General features: G+C 41.0%; 2 protein-coding genes across 3 annotated transcripts in view; one reads left to right on the forward strand and one right to left on the reverse strand.

Moving 5' to 3' along the window:
• The window catches only part of LOC136886855 (rho guanine nucleotide exchange factor 39), a 393,358-nt gene extending 385,227 nt beyond the window's left edge, over positions 1-8,131 (forward strand). The window contains exon 11 of the mRNA XM_067159719.2: positions 8,041-8,131. Coding sequence (XP_067015820.2) covers positions 8,041-8,050 — 10 coding nt within the window. The 3' untranslated portion in view covers positions 8,051-8,131. The remainder of the gene's footprint in view (positions 1-8,040) is intronic.
• The window catches only part of LOC136886892 (uncharacterized protein F13E9.13, mitochondrial), a 175,440-nt gene that overhangs the window by 2,154 nt on the left and 152,754 nt on the right, over positions 1-20,532 (reverse strand). For both annotated transcript variants that reach the window (XM_067159743.2, XM_067159742.2), the window contains one exon: positions 10,057-10,177. In XM_067159743.2, coding sequence (XP_067015844.2) covers positions 10,057-10,177 — 121 coding nt within the window. The remainder of the gene's footprint in view (positions 1-10,056; positions 10,178-20,532) is intronic.

The raw sequence follows: 20,532 nt of genomic DNA on the forward strand, positions 1-20,532 counted from the left end.
CATGTTTCAATGGATTGTGCGTTACTGTATAAAAATAATAATTAAAAGCCTCAGCTTAGAAGATACGGAGATACAATTTGGTATGTTAGCTTTATATATACCAAGGATTATGAACATGCAAATTGCATTTGACAAAAGAAATTTCATGGAATACTGTGCACAAATTATTATATAATATGAAATGAATTAGCACATCATATACTTAATCCAAAGTGTCTTAAGTGAATATAATTAATTACGGGTTGCCACAATGGACAAAGTAAAGCTTATCAGGATACAGAATGTTTTTATCACATAGAAATATAACGATGATATGGATTTTTTAGGTTATGGAGGTCCGAACAGGTGAGATTTTAGGATGTGTACAGATCCACGTTATGGTGGTGGTAACTATTCTTATTAAGATCATATATGCCATTTTGCAGTCAAACCTCCCTTATTAGAATTTTCAGTATTTTGAAGTAACTTCAATTTCCTGGCCGTTTGCCCTATTATGCATGTGTATTTATTTCTCTATTACTTGAAATTTCTCAAAGCAAACGTTTCCACCCCAAAAGCAAAACAATACTCTAAATCGAATTTTGTACAACGTTAACTGTGCAGTACAGTATTTGTGGTTTGTGTGTTATTGTTCCTAAAAGTAGAGCAGCATGGTATTCCGAGACAACCTTGGTATTTTTTACATAGTGGCTTATCTGTCCACCCTTGCTGCCTTCACTAAATGCAGCTGGGACAGGAAGTGGCATTGTTGATAAGACTCAACGTGCCATCACCCTGCATTATGTCATTATGAGGAAAACCTTCAGGGTGTTTTTGAACAGTCATTTCGTGTCTGCCTACTGTCCTGCAAGTGTAAAACATGGAGAACACAAAGTGAAATACCTAAGCCTCAGTGACAAAGTTCGAGTGATAAGTGAAGTACAGAAAGGTCAGGAAAAAAAAAAAAAAAAGGTTTTGCAGTTGAGTATGGAATTCCACACAGCACACTATCTACCATTCACCTGGCGGTAGATGAATTAGAAGGAGAAGGGACCTAGAACATCGGGTTTCCCGGAGCTTAAAGAAGCTAAGCTTCAGTGGTTCACCTGTGTGAGAGACAAAAATATTCCAATCACTGGTAGCTTAGTTTGTGAACAAGCACAAGAGTTATCTAAAAACTCAAGTTATAGCTCTTTCCAGAGCAGCAGTGGGTGGCTAGAAAAATTTAAATTTCTTTTTTTTTTTTTTGCTAGGGGCTTTACGTCGCACCGACACAGATAGGTCTTATGGCGACGATGGGATGGGAAAGGCCTAGGAGTTGGAAGGAAGCGGCCGTGGCCTTAATTAAGGTACAGCCCCAGCATTTGCCTGGTGTGAAAATGGGAAACCACGGAAAACCATCTTCAGGGCTGCCGATAGTGGGATTCGAACCTACTATCTCCCGGATGCAAGCTCACAGCCGCGCGCCTCTACGCGCACGGCCAACTCGCCCGGTTATTTAAATTTCAGTATGGAACAGTGCAAATGGTAATGTCAAATGAAAGTGCTGCAGTCACTGAAGTGGACAGCGAACATTAGAAAGAAAACATTTTACCAGCCCTATTACAGGAGTACAGTCCTAATGACATGATTAATGCCGATGAGACTGCCTTCTTCTACAAATGCTTGCCTGGAAAGACACTGGCGTTTAAAGGAGGAAAGTGGTTCGGGGGGAGGTGGGGGTGGAAGAGGTGCGATGCAGGGAGCTAATATGACGGGAACCGAAAAACTCTTCTGGTGACCGTAAAGTCGGCGAAGCCTCGCTGTTTCTCGGGTGTAAAGTCATTGCCAGCGACGTATGAAAGCAACTGAAAGTCATGGATGACGATCTGCATCTACGAATCGTGGCTGCACGGTATTGACAAGAAGTTTCAATGTGAAGAGAGGAAAATCCTCATTTTTGTAGATAACTAACCTGTTCATTCTAAGGTGCTCGTTCAGAAGTTAAAGGCAGTGCTTGTGATCTTCTTGCCACCGAACTTAACATCCAAACTACAGCCCATGGACCAAGGGGTGATTGACTAATCATTTCTAATACCAATATAAATGGTCCGTTATTGGACATTATAAATTTTCCAGCTAGCTCATTCTTGGTTGCCAGCGTTTCGCCCTCATGTGCTAGGGTGGGCTCATCAGTTGGTACCTAGCACACTTACCAATACGCTGGCTAGTGCATACCGTGGAGGCCACTGCGTAGGCTAACTGGAGCCACCGGCAGTGCCAATGCACTAAGAGACTTTGTCTCATCACTAAAAATTGATGCCTGCTTGGCCATCAGATGATATAGATGTTGATTCCCATAGGGAATCTGAAATATTTGTCCTGAATGAGCAAATTTATAATACCAATATAAATGGTCCGTTATTGGACATTATAAATTTTCCAGCTAGCTCATTCTTGGTTGCCAGCGTTTCGCCCTCATGTGCTAGGGTGGGCTCATCAGTTGGTACCTAGCACACTTACCAATACGCTGGCTAGTGCATACCGTGGAGGCCACTGCGTAGGCTAACTGGAGCCACCGGCAGTGCCAATGCACTAAGAGACTTTGTCTCATCACTAAAAATTGATGCCTGCTTGGCCATCAGATGATATAGATGTTGATTCCCATAGGGAATCTGAAATATTTGTCCTGAATGAGCAAATTTATAATACCAATATAAATGGTCCGTTATTGGACATTATAAATTTTCCAGCTAGCTCATTCTTGGTTGCCAGCGTTTCGCCCTCATGTGCTAGGGTGGGCTCATCAGTTGGTACCTAGCACACTTACCAATACGCTGGCTAGTGCATACCGTGGAGGCCACTGCGTAGGCTAACTGGAGCCACCGGCAGTGCCAATGCACTAAGGTACCAACTGATGAGCCCACCCTAGCACATGAGGGCGAAACGCTGGCAACCAAGAATGAGCTAGCTGGAAAATTTATAATGTCCAATAACGGACCATTTATATTGGTATTATAAATTTGCTCATTCAGGACAAATATTTCAGATTCCCTATGGGAATCAACATCTATATCATCTGATGGCCAAGCAGGCATCAATTTTTAGTGATGAGACAAAGTCTCTTAGTGCATTGGCACTGCCGGTGGCTCCAGTTAGCCTACGCAGTGGCCTCCACGGTATGCACTAGCCAGCGTATTGGTAAGTGTGCTAGGTACCAACTGATGAGCCCACCCTAGCACATGAGGGCGAAACGCTGGCAACCAAGAATGAGCTAGCTGGAAAATTTATAATGTCCAATAACGGACCATTTATATTGGTATTATAAATTTGCTCATTCAGGACAAATATTTCAGATTCCCTATGGGAATCAACATCTATATCATCTGATGGCCAAGCAGGCATCAATTTTTAGTGATGAGACAAAGTCTCTTAGTGCATTGGCACTGCCGGTGGCTCCAGTTAGCCTACGCAGTGGCCTCCACGGTATGCACTAGCCAGCGTATTGGTAAGTGTGCTAGGTACCAACTGATGAGCCCACCCTAGCACATGAGGGCGAAACGCTGGCAACCAAGAATGAGCTAGCTGGAAAATTTATAATGTCCAATAACGGACCATTTATATTGGTATTATAAATTTGCTCATTCAGGACAAATATTTCAGATTCCCTATGGGAATCAACATCTATATCATCTGATGGCCAAGCAGGCATCAATTTTTAGTGATGAGACAAAGTCTCTTAGTGCATTGGCACTGCCGGTGGCTCCAGTTAGCCTACGCAGTGGCCTCCACGGTATGCACTAGCCAGCGTATTGGTAAGTGTGCTAGGTACCAACTGATGAGCCCACCCTAGCACATGAGGGCGAAACGCTGGCAACCAAGAATGAGCTAGCTGGAAAATTTATAATGTCCAATAACGGACCATTTATATTGGTATTATAAATTTGCTCATTCAGGACAAATATTTCAGATTCCCTATGGGAATCAACATCTATATCATCTGATGGCCAAGCAGGCATCAATTTTTAGTGATGAGACAAAGTCTCTTAGTGCATTGGCACTGCCGGTGGCTCCAGTTAGCCTACGCAGTGGCCTCCACGGTATGCACTAGCCAGCGTATTGGTAAGTGTGCTAGGTACCAACTGATGAGCCCACCCTAGCACATGAGGGCGAAACGCTGGCAACCAAGAATGAGCTAGCTGGAAAATTTATAATGTCCAATAACGGACCATTTATATTGGTATTATAAATTTGCTCATTCAGGACAAATATTTCAGATTCCCTATGGGAATCAACATCTATATAATCATTTCTATACGAAGAGGGCTGTTCAGGGAATTCTGGGAGGAAGTGAATCCAAGGAATCATTAACAGACATCAATATACTAGTCATTAACAATGCTGAGTAAATTGTAGGTTGATCTGAAGCAGGAAACAATTGTAAACTACAGTACTTCCACAAAGCAGGATTTTTGAAACTCGACTCATGAGCTTCAGAACACGAGGAGGAGGAAGTCACTACTGTACTTGAAAGATGGGTGGAGTATCACCAGCTTGTTAAATGCAAAGCTGATTTTGAGACACATGAATATGGACTCTGAAGTTATAGTAGCCAAGCCTACAGATATCATCTATGCTGCTGCCAAGCAAGCAAGCAAGCAAGCAAGCAAGCAAGAAGATGATGATGATGATGATGATGATGATGATGATGATGATGATTCCCAACAAGAAGAGTTGGAGCTGCCTTCTCCTGTACCGTCAGCAGATCAGGCATTACATGCAGTGGGCATTCTTCAATCCTACATACAGAGTCAGTCGAATGTAAACGACAGTGTTTTCACAGCAATAAATGTTGTTGAAAAGTCTGTGGAAGAAAATAAGGATAACAGTAAAAGACAGAAGAGACTAACAGATTTTTTCCAAAGATGTTAGAGGTATATTTCTTGTTTCACTATTGTATGTACTGTATTGTGTTTTCTGCAAGTTTAATACTGTATAAGTCGTATTATTAAAGTGATACCGTAAAATACAATTTTTAAATTTATGTTTTTATCCTGTTAGAAATACTGTATTCAGTATAAGCCTGTAGATACATACGATTCATTATGTGCTATATGTGCTCAAAAACGGTATTCTCATCTCGAAATTTTGATAACTCGAAATAAAAGTTACCTCCTGAGGTGGCTCGAGATATTGAGGTTCCACTGTATATTGTGAAAGTAGGCCTACTTTCCAATTTATAAATTAATTTTCAAAAGCATGGAACATGTGGAGTGAAATACACCAACTGTGTAATCTGTGAACAACTGGATATTTTATCAATTTAGGAGAATAATACAGTAGTTATCAGTTGAGAGAACTGACTATTAGCAGTATTTTCTACTATAGAGTAGCTCAAGACATGAGAAGAACAGTCATCATTTAATATCGATAATAGGATGAATTATTATTTGCATATGGACCCTGTTGGATCACGCATTACATTTATGATTGCCTTTTTAATAGACCGTATTACTTTCATTCTTTCACTGTGTGCCTGTTTTCTTTCCTCTGACCACTTAGTCCACGATCTTTTAAGGACTTCATTCTCTGGTTTTACTACGCATCTATTTATCTTCTGACAGTAAATGTTTCTGTCAAGTATTTCCGATGTTTCTGTCTGGGCCTTTTCCAGATCATTTTTAACATCTCGTATCCATGGTACATTCTTCAGTTTTCAGTATATGTCAAAATCTTGTGGGTTAGCCTTGAAGACGATAGTCTGTGAACGTATCCATAAAATTTCAGTCTTTGTTTCCTGATGTCTGTGGCAAGGTTGGACAGTCTTTCCGTAGCTTTGCGTGATTTGAGTCTATACCCTTCTTTTTTCTCTGGGCCCAGAATTTTCCTCAAGATCTTCCTTTCACTTGCATACAGCACTTCAGGTTTCATCACCATATTATAATGTTTGAATTTTGTATATATGAACATGCATTTCTTGTTGTAGATGTCATGGGTTCTCCAATATGCTCTTTTGAGTTTTTGTAATCAGACTTTTGTGCTTCCTTTTCCAACCCTGTTGGTTCTAGGATCTCACAGAGTATGGAACTTGTTTGATCTGCCCATATTTTATTTGTAATTCCTGAATGTCAAATTTAGTGCAAATAAACTTGGTCTTCTCAAATGAGTCCAGTGTTCTCAGTGCATTCCTTGAGGACTTCAATCTGTTTGATCACTGAAATACCACTGTCTGTTAGTATCGCTAGGTAGTCTACGAAAGCTAAACAACTGATCTTTATGTCATCATACTTTCATCAAAGTTCAATGGGTTTCCAGGGCTTCTGAGCTTCCAATTCCTTCTCCCATTCTCAAATGACTTTATCTAGAACAAGGTTGAAAAGCAGTTGTGACAATCCGTCACCCTGTCGCACGCCGGTCTTAATCACAAAGGGCTCCGATACTTCACCCATGAATTTCACTTTTTACTTTGTGTCCGTGAGTGTTTCCTTGATGAGTCTTAACATTTTCGGATCAACACCTTATTCTATGGTGTTAAAGAGAGACTGTCGATCGACCGAATCGTACGCTTTCTTGAAGTCATTTAAATTTAAGAATTTCATTCTCATAAGTCCATATTGTAGACTAAACAAGTTATAACATTTAATTGGAACTAGTTTTGATGCTGGTGAGCATCATCTTCAGCCAAATATGAGAACAGGCAATCGAAATAAGCATATTGTCATATCAATGCACATATAAACACTTTAATATGGGACATATGATGCCCCTAAAAGTATCTGAAGAAAACTTCAAATAATCACAATTTCAAAATCTTGCAGTCATGATTAGAACGACACTTAACACAACATAATTATTTTCACTTGAGTTAGGACTTTGAAAGTACTGAGTTCGACTTAGAACCATAAGATTCTCAAATAAATAAAAAGTCCTGTCATAAATGAAATGTTATACAAAGGTCAAACCACATATAGAGTTTCTCTGTAAATATGACAGTCCCAATTAGAACGACACCTTAATATAACATCATTATTTAACTCAACATGGAATCTTGAAAGTCCTGAGTTCTACTTAGAGTAGGAAGACTCATTATTTAAATAAAAGGTCTTGTCACAATTGATCAGAACTACAAAGGATGAAACATGTATAAAGTTTCTTTATAAACATTAAAATTATTCTTGAATAACAAACTGTAAACAGTTTATACATGTTTCATCCTTTGTACTTCTGATCAATTGTGACAAGACGTTTTATTTAAATTGTGAATCTTCCTACTCTAAGTAGAACTCAGGACTTACAAGATTCCATCTTGAATTAAATAATTATGTTATGTTAAAGTGTTGTTCTAATTGGGACTGTCATATTTACAGAGAAACTCTATATGTGGCTAGACCCTTGTATAACATTTCATTTATGACAAAACTTACTATTTATTTGAGAATCTTACGGTTCTAAGTCGAACTCAATACTTTCAAAGTCCTAACTTGAGTGAAATGAATTATGTTGTGTTAAGTGTCGTTCTAATCGTGGCTTCAAGATTTTGAAATTGTGATTATTTGAAGTTTTCTCCAGATACTTTTAGGGGCATCGTAAGTCCCATATTAAAAGTGTTTATATGTGCATTGATATAATGATGATATGTTTATTTACGATTGCCTGTTCTCATATTTGGCTGAAGATGACGCTCACCAGCAACAAAACTAGTTCCATGTGAATGTTATAGCTTGTTTACTTTAATATTAGTATTGAAAAGGTGGATTTTTAATTTTTACTTATCTATTTTTCTTGAAGTCGACGAAACTACAAATAATCGGAGAGCTTCACGATGCTCTATATTTCAATATCATCTTCAAGTTAAACATGTGTTCAACACAGGAACACCCAGGTCGGAAACTGGCTTGATATTCTCCAATTTTGTGTTCAAGCTGTTCTTGTACTCTTTGAAGAAGACATGTGGAGAGTATCTTGTAGGTGACTTGAACGAGAGAATCCCTCTAGTTATATACATTCATTCTGTCACCTTTCTTGTGTAATGGATGGATAAGTGCACATTTCCATTTTTCACGTAGCTTTTCTTTTTTCCAGATGTCCATGATTATTAGTGTGAGCTCCTCAAGTGCATTTGGGCCTATATTCTTTAAGAGTTCTGCAACTATGCCATCTTCTCCAGACGTCCTGTTATTTTTTAGTCTGAAGATGTATCTCTGGATTTCTTCTTTGGCAGGTGGTGGAGATTCAGAGTTTACGTATACAGGAGTTTCTTTGGGCCATCGTAATGTTGGCTCCTGGCAATTGAGTAGTTTAGAGAAGTATGGAGCCAACTCCTTATAATGTATAAGATAGTCTAATCTAAGAGCGTCAGAAATGAAAGTGTAAAGAAAAGATTAAAGTATTTGATGGGAGAAGCATCAGGTTGAGGTTCATGTTTTGGGCCTGGATTTTCATAAAAACGGTGGGGATGGACAGCATTATTTTCTGGAAAAATACATTCAGTCCAAGCATCAATTCACTGTCATTTTCATTAGATCTCTCTGACATTGTAGGAACTATTGCAGGCCCATTAGCCAATGGCACAGCTCCTTCACCCTCCGGTGCACTATCTGAATACCCAATTACCAAAACATGGCAATATTGCTGATGTCCATCTGAATTGTCTAAGGTCTCAAAATCCACCAATAAGAACTGCAGTAGAACTGAAGAATAGCAACTTCAATAAAACTCAAAAACGGCAGGGAAGACAAGATACTAGGCCTCGGTCAACTCTGCCACAAATTGGTTCGTCGCTGCCATCTGGACTCGAGCTTCCTCGTAAAACCTGGTCTACTCTAAACGGGATATGATCGGGCCATGGTAACTGGTAACTGCGCAGATTTCCACTACAAATGAAAAGGAATTTCTAAACCTAACTGTGACTGTGGTGCCTTTAAGCAGACCATCCAGCATAATTATCACAGTGTCCAAAAAGAAAGTACAGTGGCGACATTGGTGATTTTGCTTGTGCATTTCCAGAAACAATTAGTTACATAAACAACCTATAGTTTTCCAAAATCATGCATGTATTGTATCTGTAAAGCCATACGCTAAATAAATAGAATTTGAATACCCAGAAACATCATATTCATCACTTTCACTAAAATTAGTCGCGCTTACATCGTCAAAGTGATCCTAAAGTTCCTCAATTTCTTCTCCACCGGGCGAGTTGGCCATGTGGTTCGAGGCGCGCGGCTGTGAGCTTGCATCCAGGAAATAGTGGATTTGAATCCCACTGTCTGCAACCCTGGAGATGGTTTTCCATAGTTTCCCATTTTCACACCAGGCAAATGCTGGGGCTGTACCTTAAGGCCACGGCCGCTTCCTTCCAACTCCTAGGCGTATCCCGTCGTCGCCATAAGACCTATCTGTGTTGGTGCGACGTAAAACCACTAGCAAAAAAGAAATTTCTTCCCCCGAAACAGGCCTACGTGACGACATGCCTTCTTGTGACAAACGTAGTATTTATGACTTTACTATGATCTAAGTAAATTGCTATGTAACTATAACTACAGTAGAAATATTAATAATAATAAAGTTAATATATTATGATAAATAACTCAAACACATTAGTTAGAATGTAAAATTATTGAAAATAAATCGCAACACGTGGACATAAACAAACAGGGCAACTGCCATATTGGATCATAGACGTCAAGTGCTCACAGATTATATACACATAATGGACTGATAAACTAGCAAAAATTAAGCTATGTCAGTGCCATCTACTGATATGAGAAGGAATTACAAACATTCTACCTTCCTACTACCTAATTTGTAGAGCAATCTAGCACTTCACTGCATAATTACACCACTTATAAGAAGGTGCTGATCAAATCAGCATCCTGGCATTTTTTATTTATAATTTTTTTTTTTTTACAGAATTTAAGCGTGAATGCATTGGCATCTTGGCACTATAAGAGTTAGAGATACTGACTCTACGATTCACAAGAATTAATAACAGAATACTAGCTTGGTATGATAGCATAATTTTGCCATGGCACTATGAATTGTATGACCACCTGTCTTCATATATCATACATAATTCTATTATATAGAAACCAGTATTACCATCCATTCTTCTTGAAATATGTCCCAACAATTAAAGCATCTGCCTCAGCATACTTATGTAGATTTTCTCGAGTAACACCTGAGCCAATGAGTAGAGGGCCATTGGCACATTTTCTTGCAGCTGTCACAAAAAACAGAATTTAGTTCATTTGGAGAAATTGAATCTGGAACCTGTTATATAAGTTAAAATGAAGAACATTACATAATTAATCCTTTCACTCTTCCTGTGATATCCAACAAGTCTAAATCAAACGTGGAATTATTATACAGTTTTGCGTAAATTAAGAGTGGTAACAAATTTGAGTTAGAAAACAGAGTTCCCAAGATTTAAAAAATTAACTAGTACAGATAGTTAGGAGAGTAACTAAGCACTTGTACGACCTTGTGATCAGGGGCCAGTGAATTGCAAGACTGTAACATCGTGCTCTATCTTGTTGAAAGAAGCAGTATATCATCAGTCAGGTGAGCATACAATGGTTTAAAAAATTCAAAGGTATACTCCTGAATTAAGACATACTAAAAAGAAATTGGCACTGTACAGTTACCAGTATTTGCAAAAAACATTCTGAGTGTGCTTGGTAGATTTCTGAGAACTAGGGTGCTAGCCTAGTTGTAGCAAAAAGGTTATACACAGGTTAGGGACTGCAAATAGACTGGATAGTCCTATCCACCTGAGTACAAGGAAGGCCATGATTCAGAATATGTCTGAGATGCCCACTCCTTTTCCATAGCAACTGATATCCTGAACACTCAGGGTATGTACTAGACCACTCAGTCATTGTGCATAGTTCATAAACTAGGATTTAATTACAGGAACCCATTGAATGTCAAAAGACTTACAGTAAGTCTATAATGAAGATGTACTATATATATTGTAACGTGTTGGTGGGGTAAATAAGTAAATAAATGAGTACAGAACCTGGTAGCGTCCTATTTCTAAGATGTATTAGCTACGCACTACAGTTACACATTTACACACACACACACACACGATTGCCGAGCTTACAACTTACACAAGTACACGGTTACACACTTACACGGTTCGCGCTCGCTCTCTTAGTTTCTCATGTTCCATCTACGATGACACACATAGAGTGTCTTCCATTATTTACATTACACTCACTCAGCCACTCAGTCACACTCGTTAGTGCCGTCACGGCCCACAGCCTACACGTCAGTCTCGCAGCTCAGGGATAGTATCCGCTGTTCACTCGATCCGTCGAACTCCGTTCGCAGTCTGTACACGTCGGCACCCAGTGTTTCCTTCGCACTGCTCCAGAACACCCAAGGTCCTTCTACAGCAGCCGGTCCCAAGAGACTCACACACACAACATCAGGGAAACAGGAACGAGTCCTCGGCTCCAACAGACAGATACTCCATCAGGCTGACACCTCAGCCCAGGCTATCACTGACTGCGCTCTTCGCTAACTCACACCAGCAAACTCAATCTCACTCCAGGCAAGTAACTCCTCTCTGATATAGTTGAGTTGACTCTTCTAGAACAGTTGCTAGATGTATCCAGGAACCTCGCGAGATGGAAGACTCCAGATTAATCTTCGAGTAATTTCCATAGTCCTCTGCTGTGGGACCGCAGACGAAGGCGAGAGGGGCCGGCCTAGTGTTGCTCGTGATTGGCACGGTCACGCGTAAGGGGGTGGACCAATACGGTGACGAGCCCGGCCCATAGTAAGTTGGCATGGCGAACGCTATAACCATTACATTGCCCCTTCTTAAGGCTGCTCGTCCCGAGCTGCTCCACGATACGCTGCTATATGGTTTGTTCGTTTGGCCACCACTTTCCCATAGGGGATCCCCACTGGGTCCGGTTGACGGTGTCCTCGTGCCCGTTGATAACGTTCAGCAAGTCCTCGTGTGGCAGCCGGAACTTTGGTGGTTTTCCTTTCGTCCATACCCGCGTCTACTTTCAGGGCTTGAACGCCTTTGTAGTCCTCTGCTGTGATGCCCGGGACTGGTTTGCTCGCCCCAGATTTAGCCCTGCTGAATTTCCTTTTCTTCCGGGGTGCAGAATTTGATGTTCGTACCGGCACGCAGCTTCGTGCCGGAACAAGTGTCCTGGTCAGGTGGCATCCTCGCTCGTTGGTCATTGGTTCATCTTCCATTGGTGCTCTGTCTCCTAGTAGGGGTCCCTCCAGCCGTGCTGTTGCAGTCCCTCCCTCTCTCTCATAGGCCATCATCAGAGCCTCTTCGTAATTCTGTTTCCTGCCGATCGTCCTCCTTGGACGGATCTCAGCGCCACGTAGTTTATCACAGGCATCAGCCGCCTTGAGCTTGGTGTCACCTCGGAATAACTCTTCCGCAATCACGTCACCTAGTCGCTCGATCACTGTGTCAAATTCCCGCAGCCTTATATCGGTGCGCTTAGTCCTCTCCTGCAGCTGGGCTCAGTAGGTGGCTCCTCAGTTGCTGGACACCGCAGCGCACGTCGAGCACTCTCACAATCTCCTCATAGGTCGAACTTGGGTGGGGGCTGTGTTGTACTGTCATCTTCTGTACATGTAGTACGGCGATTGAATATTTGGCACTCTTCTTGGAAAGTCGATCTGGTCTCGAACTGGGTCCGGCATGTTCTCTTGGAAGTAATTCCGCCGTCCCGTGGAGTTTCCAACTTCACGATGGTGGAGCCGCCATCGCTGCTAGCAGGATTCATTCGCGTCTCCACAGCCATCGTTTTCGCACGCAGGGCACTCACTTCCACCGCTGGGCCTCGATCTCTGAACTCTACAACCGCGAGCATCTCTTTGGACCCCTTCTCATCCAGTTGGTTGTCGTCCCGCACATCGTCATTGTCGACCCCGGTTTCGAGAGAGCGCACTTCGTCTCCACCCTTTAATTGTTCGCTCTTCCGTTCACTTAAGTCTGTTTTCGGTTGGTCCGGATGAGATGTCCGTTCAGATCTCAGTTCACTAATGAGTTCGTCATAGCCAGATAAGATTTTAGTTTCAAGTTCACTAAACTTACTTAGAAAAATCCAAGCTGTTCGGAATTCATTTCACTCGAGGAAATTTCTGCTGACTACAAAATGCACTACCAGGAACTAGATTCTGACACCAGTTTTAACGTAAGAGGTCATCCACTAGTTTCTCACATTTGTCCATCCCACTTCTGACGCCAGTTGTAACATGTTGGTGGGGTAAATAAGTAAATAAATGAGTACAGAACCTGGTAGTGACCTATTTCTAAGATTTATTAGCTACTCACTACAATTACACATTTACACACAAACACAATTGCCGAGCTTAGAACTTACACGGTTACATACTTACATGGTTCGCGCTCCCCCTCTTAGTTTCTCATGTTCCATCTACGATGACACACAGAGAGAGTCTTCCATTATTTACACTACACTCACTCAGCCACTCAGTCACACTCGTTAGCGCCGTCACGGTCCACAGCCTACACGTCAGTCTCGCAGCTCGGGGATAGTATCCGCTGTTCACTCAATCCGTCTAACTCCGTTCGCTGTCTGCACATGTCGGCATCCAGTGTTCCCTTCGCACTGCTCCAGAACACCCACGGTTCTTCTACAGCAGCCAGCCCCAAGAGACTCACACACACGACATCAGGGAAACAGGAATGAGTCCTCGGCTCCAATAGGCAGATACTCCATCAGGCTGACACCTCAGCCCAGGCTATCGCTGACTGCGCTCTTCGCTAACTCACACCAGCAAACTCAATCTCACTCTCACTAACTCCAGGCAAGTAAATCCTCTCTTATATAGCTGCGCCAACTCTTCTAGAACAGTCCGGATGCTAGATGTATCCAGGAACCTCGCGAGATGGAGATATACTGTAGAAATTCTCATTTTAAAATTTCACCCCTTTTTAGTTCCCCTTAAGTGGAGTTTCCAAAAACAAATCAGCTATGTTTCTTTACATTTATAGGAGATTCCAAATACCCACTTTTTACGTCTGTAACATTTTACGTTTCTCAGATATTTTGTAGATATAGTCTTTCAAAAAATTCACCCCAATTTTTCACCCCTGTTTAACCACCATTAATTGGATTCTCTAAAAACAAAAAAAATACATGTTTCTTTATTTTTAAAGGAGATCCCATATACAAATTTTCAGTTCTGTAATATCTTCAGTTTCTGAGATACATGTATCCTCATTAAAGGCATTCAACCCATTATTCACCCTTTTACACAAAAAAAAAAAAAAAAATGTGTTCCTTTATTATTAAAGGAGATTCTAAATACCAATTTTTACATCGGTAAACTTTTAAAGTTTTAAGTTGTAGACACACTCATTTTAAATGTTCACCCCCCCCCCCCCCCTTTTCACCTCCCATTATTTGGATTTTCCAAAAATGAAAAAATACCTGTTTCTTTATTTTTAAAATAGATCCCAAATACCAATTTTGAGGTCTGTAATATCTTCAGGTTCTGAAATATAAGTAGGCTCATTAAAGGCATTCAACCCCTTTTTACACCCTTTTCCACCCTTCCTATTAGGATTTTCCGTAAACAAAAAATGCGTGTTTCTTTATTTTTAAAGGAGATTCTAAATACCAGTTTTTAAATCTATAAACTTTAAAAGTTTTGAGATATAGATACACTCATTTTAAAAAATCATCCCCCTTTCACCCTCCCATTACTTGGATTTTCCTAAAACTAAAAATACGTGTTTCTTTATTTTTAAAAGCGATCAAAATTACCAATTTTCAGGTCTGTAATATCTTCAGTTTCTGAGATATAAGTACGGGTATCCTGATTAAAAGGCATTCAAACCACTTTTTTACCCTTTTTCACCCCTCCTATTTGGGATTTTCTGAAAACAAAAAAATACATGTTTCCTTATTTTTAAAGAAGATTCTAAATACCAATTTTTATATTTGTAAACTTTTAAAATTTTGAGATATAGATACACTCATTTTAAAAATTCACCCCCCTTTTCACCCCCTTAGCGACGGAATATCAAAAAATCCTCTCTTAGCGAGCACCTACATCTTAATATGAATGTATCCCCAAAATTTCATTTCTTTCTGTCCAGTAGTTTTGGCTCGGCGATGATGAATCAGTCAGTTAGTCAGTCAGTCAGGACAAGTTACTTTATATATATGTATATATTCACACACACACACACACACACACACACACAAAAGTCTGTCAGGCTGGTGAGACAAGCGAGGCTGTCCATTATATATAAGCAAGGAAGCGAAGACTAGTAACTTCGAGAAGGTTTAGATGACGTAGGCAGTAGAATGTAGACACAGAGTGACAGTCAGTATGAAGTGAGTTACGGGAGAGGAGAGACGGGGGAGCACAAAATATGATTAAACCATTAATACGTAGAAGCGTAAATGACAAACGCAGGTTAGAATATTTAAAGTAGCAAACAGATAATCCAGTAGAAGCATAGATACAAAAATTCTTGCCGGAGGATGTAGAGACGCAGATACGAAGATTATTCCAGAGACACGTAGATACAAGGGTTACGGCAGGAGCACATTACAATATAGTTAAAATGGTAAAAATCCATAAGCGTAAGGTTATTGGGTTAACATTATTTGTTACAGATACCCAAGCCAAGAATATGGAGAGGATTACAGTGCTAAGGATTTACAAGAAGCTGTGAACAGAAAAGTACCTAGTAAGGAATTCAGCATTCCGTATAACACACTGAAGGGTAAGCTCTAGGTTTGTGGTGATCCTTCGGAATGTGCATATGTTACTGGGATGACCATTTTTGCTTACAAAGGAAAAGAACCAACTAAAATACACTACAAAGATATAGAATTTAGGGTTTGGGTTGCCAGCGAGTGATGTTCACCATTGTGCCTATTGGTTAGCGTCCAACAGATCTAAAGCTATCCCATTTGGAGATAATAATAATAATAATAATTTTGTGTGGCTATTTCTAGCCAAGTGCAGCCCTTGTGCGGCAGACCCTCTGATGAGGGTGGGCGGCATCTGCCACGTGTAGGTAAGAGCGTGTTATTGTGGTGAAGGATAGTGTTGTGTGTGGTGTGTGAGTTGCAGGGATGTTGGGGACAGCACAAACACCCAGCTCCTGGGCCATTGGAATCAACCAATGAAGGTTAAAATCCCTGACCCGGCCGGGAATCGATCCTGGGACTCTCTAAACCGAAAACCAGTACGCTGACCATTCAGCCAATGAGTCGGACATTTGGAGATGAAACAGGCAAAGCAGGCTGATACTGGTGATGCTTGTTTAAGAAACGGTATGAGTTAAGTCTATGCTTGCCACAAAATCTCTCGAACAACAGAGTAGCAGCCACAACTCATTCTAACCAGAAAGGTTTTTAGGATTTCGTTGAAACTGTGTACGAGAAAACTTGACTAGTCAAAAACTTAATATCATTTGGAATTTTGACAAGATGTGCTTCTCAGTGGCGACAAAACCCAGCAAAATCATGTTGCCAAGAGCAACAAAGCATGTCCACTTTCAGACAACTGTACAAAAGGAGAAACATTTTGTTAACTATATTCCTCCAGCCCACCCTGTCTTATTCATGGACTTGCATTCCAGCTATATTTCCCCCAAGGCTCTACAATTTACACGTGAGAATCACATTAACTTTGTGACATATCCTTCCTACAGCACATAGTAAAATTAAATTCGAGGGGAAGCAAGAGGAATAGAGAAAAGCCCTAGAAGAAAGAGGCATGAAAATTAGTAGGACAAAAACTGAATACATGACTATTGCCAAGGGCTTTTGAGTTCTGCTCTAAGTGCAGTTGCCAGTGGTATCAAATTGAAGTACCTGGGGCCATGCCTACAAAGGAATGGTGAGCTGAAGCATGAAATACAACACAGGATTAAAAGTGGCTGGTTCAAGTGGAGTGCTCTGTGAGGGGAAGGTGAACTACAGACCTTGTTGATGTCTTATTCTTATAGTAACACTCAGATACTTATCCCCCTGAGGTACTTTAACTGTTATCTTAATATCATAGAGCTTAATTTTGAAGTTTATTTTGTGAAAATAGACCCAGATATTCAACTTCAGACTTGGATTCTCATACTTTCTGTACCGATAATAGCTTAGCTCCTTCAAATCTAGTACAGATGTTGTCATGTGTAGTTTACTTTGTACTTACAGCAATTCTCTGCTGAATATTTTCTAAAGGATTTGGGGTTCAAACAGAAAGCAACCTACTCCAATTTACATTACACACATTTTCAATACCATATATTATTTGTATAAATTTGTGACTTAAGTCTTGTTTGTTTGTTTGTTTTACGTCACACCGACACAGACAGGACTTAGGCAATGTTGGAATAGGAGAGGGCTAAGATTGAGAAGGAAGCAATCATGAGAAATAACAGAGCTGCCAACAGTAGGATTCGAATCCAATATGTCCCAAATGTAAGCTGACACGATCCAAACCAATAGTCATCTCACTCTGTTTTTGTTACAATTATCCAAGGCTTGGTGCTGGGGCTTAATCCTGTTGAAAGATCCGATTCTGGTCACGGAAGAGGATGTTGATGAGGTTCCTGACCAGTCTCTCTGTCACTGTCTTCTGGTGCAGTTTGGCTGATGTTTTTACCCTTTTCTTGGAGAAATGGAGCTCAGTTGTGCCCTTATAAATCACACTCCACCAAATCATAACTGATGCAGGAATCTGGCCCCTTTGAATCCTTGAGCCTTATTGCCAGCTTCTCTTTACTTGTGATGCACACCAGTGAGCCATTACATTACAACCACCTAACTAGCACAGTTTAGGACCACCTCCAAGTCGCTGAACCGCGGCCACTCTGCGGAGCGTCGATTCAACAGGGTGACACAAGGTATCCTGGGCTATCTCATTCCTCAAGCGCAGCAGCAGCAGCAGCAGCAGCAGCAGGTCTTCCACTTGGCATACATTGTAGGGCAGTAATGTAGTACGAACCTGCTTCTCCAAGTTGAACCACACAAATGGTCGATTAGGTTCAATTAATGTTATTTGCTTTACGTCCCAAAAACTACTTTTACAGTTTTCGGAGACACCGAGGTGCCGGAATTTTGTCCCGCAGGAGTTCTTTTACATGCCAGTAAATCTACCGACATGAGGCTGACGTATTTGAGCACCTTCAAATACCACTGGACTGAGCCAGGATCGAACCTGCCAAGTTGGGGTCAGAAGGCCAACGCCTCAACCGTCTGAGCCACTCAGCCCGGCCAATTAGGTTCATATCTATTCCATTTGGTGGCCACAAAATTAAAGCAAATTCACTGCCATGTTCCTCAAACTTATCCTTCACAAGCCTGGCAGTGTGGCATGGCACATTGTCCTATTGGAAGTGGCTGTCACCAGGAGGCAATGTTCTTGACATGAACGGATGAACTTGGTTCGCAATAACATTGAGATACCAGACAACTATCAGAGATTGATGTACTGGAGTAATGGGTCCCAATGTGTCCCATGAAAATATCCCCAAACCTTCACACCACCTCCACCAGCCTTTCTCCGCCCAACAGTGCAACCAGACGCCATAGCCTTGATGGCAATCGCCAGGCTAAGTGGTTCAGATGGTTGAGGCACTGGCCTTCTGACTCCAACTTGGTGGGTTCAATCCTGACTCAGTCCGGTGGTACGAGGCCTGTTTTTTAAATACTGTTTTTAAATATGGCCGCTGCATAACTTTGGTCGTCGTTCCAAGCATGCGCACTCAGTACATAAATCTTTAGGCTAGCCACAAATGCCATTATGGAAGCTTTCGCCCGTATTTACGTTTGTGCATTCTGAAAATGCCTCTGACAATTAACGGTCCCGCCATGTGTGAAGTAAGTGCTGTGATTCGTTCTCTAAATGGAAAAGACGTGGCAGATTAGTGAGGGTATGGAGAACACACTATGAGCGAAGGAATGGCAAGAAAATGGGTTAGAGCTTTTAAAGAAGGCCATACTATCATCACGACAAGAAGCGTGGTGGACGACAGTCTGTCATTACTGAAAATTCCGTGACTACCACTAGTTTCTGCACTTGAAAAAGCATTTAGGAGGTCAGCGCCACGATGATGATGAAGACCTAAAAACGACCGCGCTGCAGTAACTGGCACGTCAGGCGGAAGATTTCTATGAGGATGAAATTCAGAAGCTGGTTTCAGGATACGACAAGTGCCTTAATATGCTTGGAACTTATGTTGAAAAGTAGTTTAAGGTACAGGCTTCTATGTAAAAAAATTAAAAAATTGTTTAAAAACTGCAATACTTTCTTTTCTATGTCAAAACAGTACTTATTTAAAAAACATGCCTCATATTTTAAGGTGCTCAAATACGTCAGTCTCGTGTCGTTAGATTTACTGGTTCTTAAAAGAACTCCTGCAGAAGTAATTCCCAGCACCTCGGAATCTCTGAAAACCGTAAAATAGTCAGTGGGACATAAAGCAAATATTGTTATTGTTGTTGTTGTTGTTGTTGTTGTTGTTGTTGTTGTTGTTGTTGTTGTTATTATTATTATTATTATTGATGGTAATCAGCATACATTCACTCGGCCATTGATGTGATAAACCTGGAATCTTGATTCATCGGACCAGGTGACCTTTTTTTCAATCATCCATGGTGCAGTATCCTTCATTTTGTGCTCACATCACGTGCTGCTGTTGGTGAAGTACTGTCATCACTGTCATCACTGAGGTACGACTGTGTCTTTGACACCACAATCCGCAGTAAAGTTTGCTGAACCGTTTACTGTGAAGCATTGCCCTGATTACCACTGTTGTACTTTTAGGTGATTACTCAAACAGTGGCCCTGTGATTGTTCTGAACAATGTGTGACAACCTCTACTGGTCTCTGGCATCAATGAGCCACTATTGTCACATGGCTGGACAAAATTTAGTTGTTTGCCCAGCGTTACAACACTTTCAGTACCTGCTTACAACAATGGCATGACAGCAGCCAACATGCCACACCGTTTCAGAGATGCTGGTACAAAGGGCCATGCAATCTCAATTTGACCTCTATCAAAATCAGAGAGATTGTCCATTTTTTCAATTCTGACGTTGGAGACATAACTAACAGAGATATACATACCTGCCCTAAATATAACGATGCTGTCAGAATGTCAGGTGTACCCTTCTGCTCTCCAAATGTGATAAATGTTGCCACTGATGCTTTCACGGCCCGTACTTACAGACATGATATAGGCTTTTGGGCTTATGCCGTGTCAAGAAATTAAGGTGAAATTCTTGAAGTTTCGCAGAGAACTGTGCTCTGAACCATCTACTGTGAAGCATTGTCCTGATTACCACCACAAGACAGAGAGCAATGAAAGCCTAGAGTTTTGTTGTGACAAATGCCTTCTATAAGTTACCAGTACAGAGATTGTACACCTGGAAATCAACTGCTGAAACTGAGTCAAGGATTGTGAGGAATCACACTGATTAGATGTGGATTATAAAGACACTCAAAAACTGCATTAATGAAAATCTTTGTCAGTCCTAAACTTGACACTGCAAAAATGCAATACACAAACATTAGGAAAACAACTGAATGACCTCGGTGAAG

The sequence above is a fragment of the Anabrus simplex genome, chromosome 1 (genome assembly GCF_040414725.1).
Source record: "Anabrus simplex isolate iqAnaSimp1 chromosome 1, ASM4041472v1, whole genome shotgun sequence".
NCBI classification, from domain to species: Eukaryota; Metazoa; Arthropoda; class Insecta; order Orthoptera; family Tettigoniidae; genus Anabrus; species Anabrus simplex.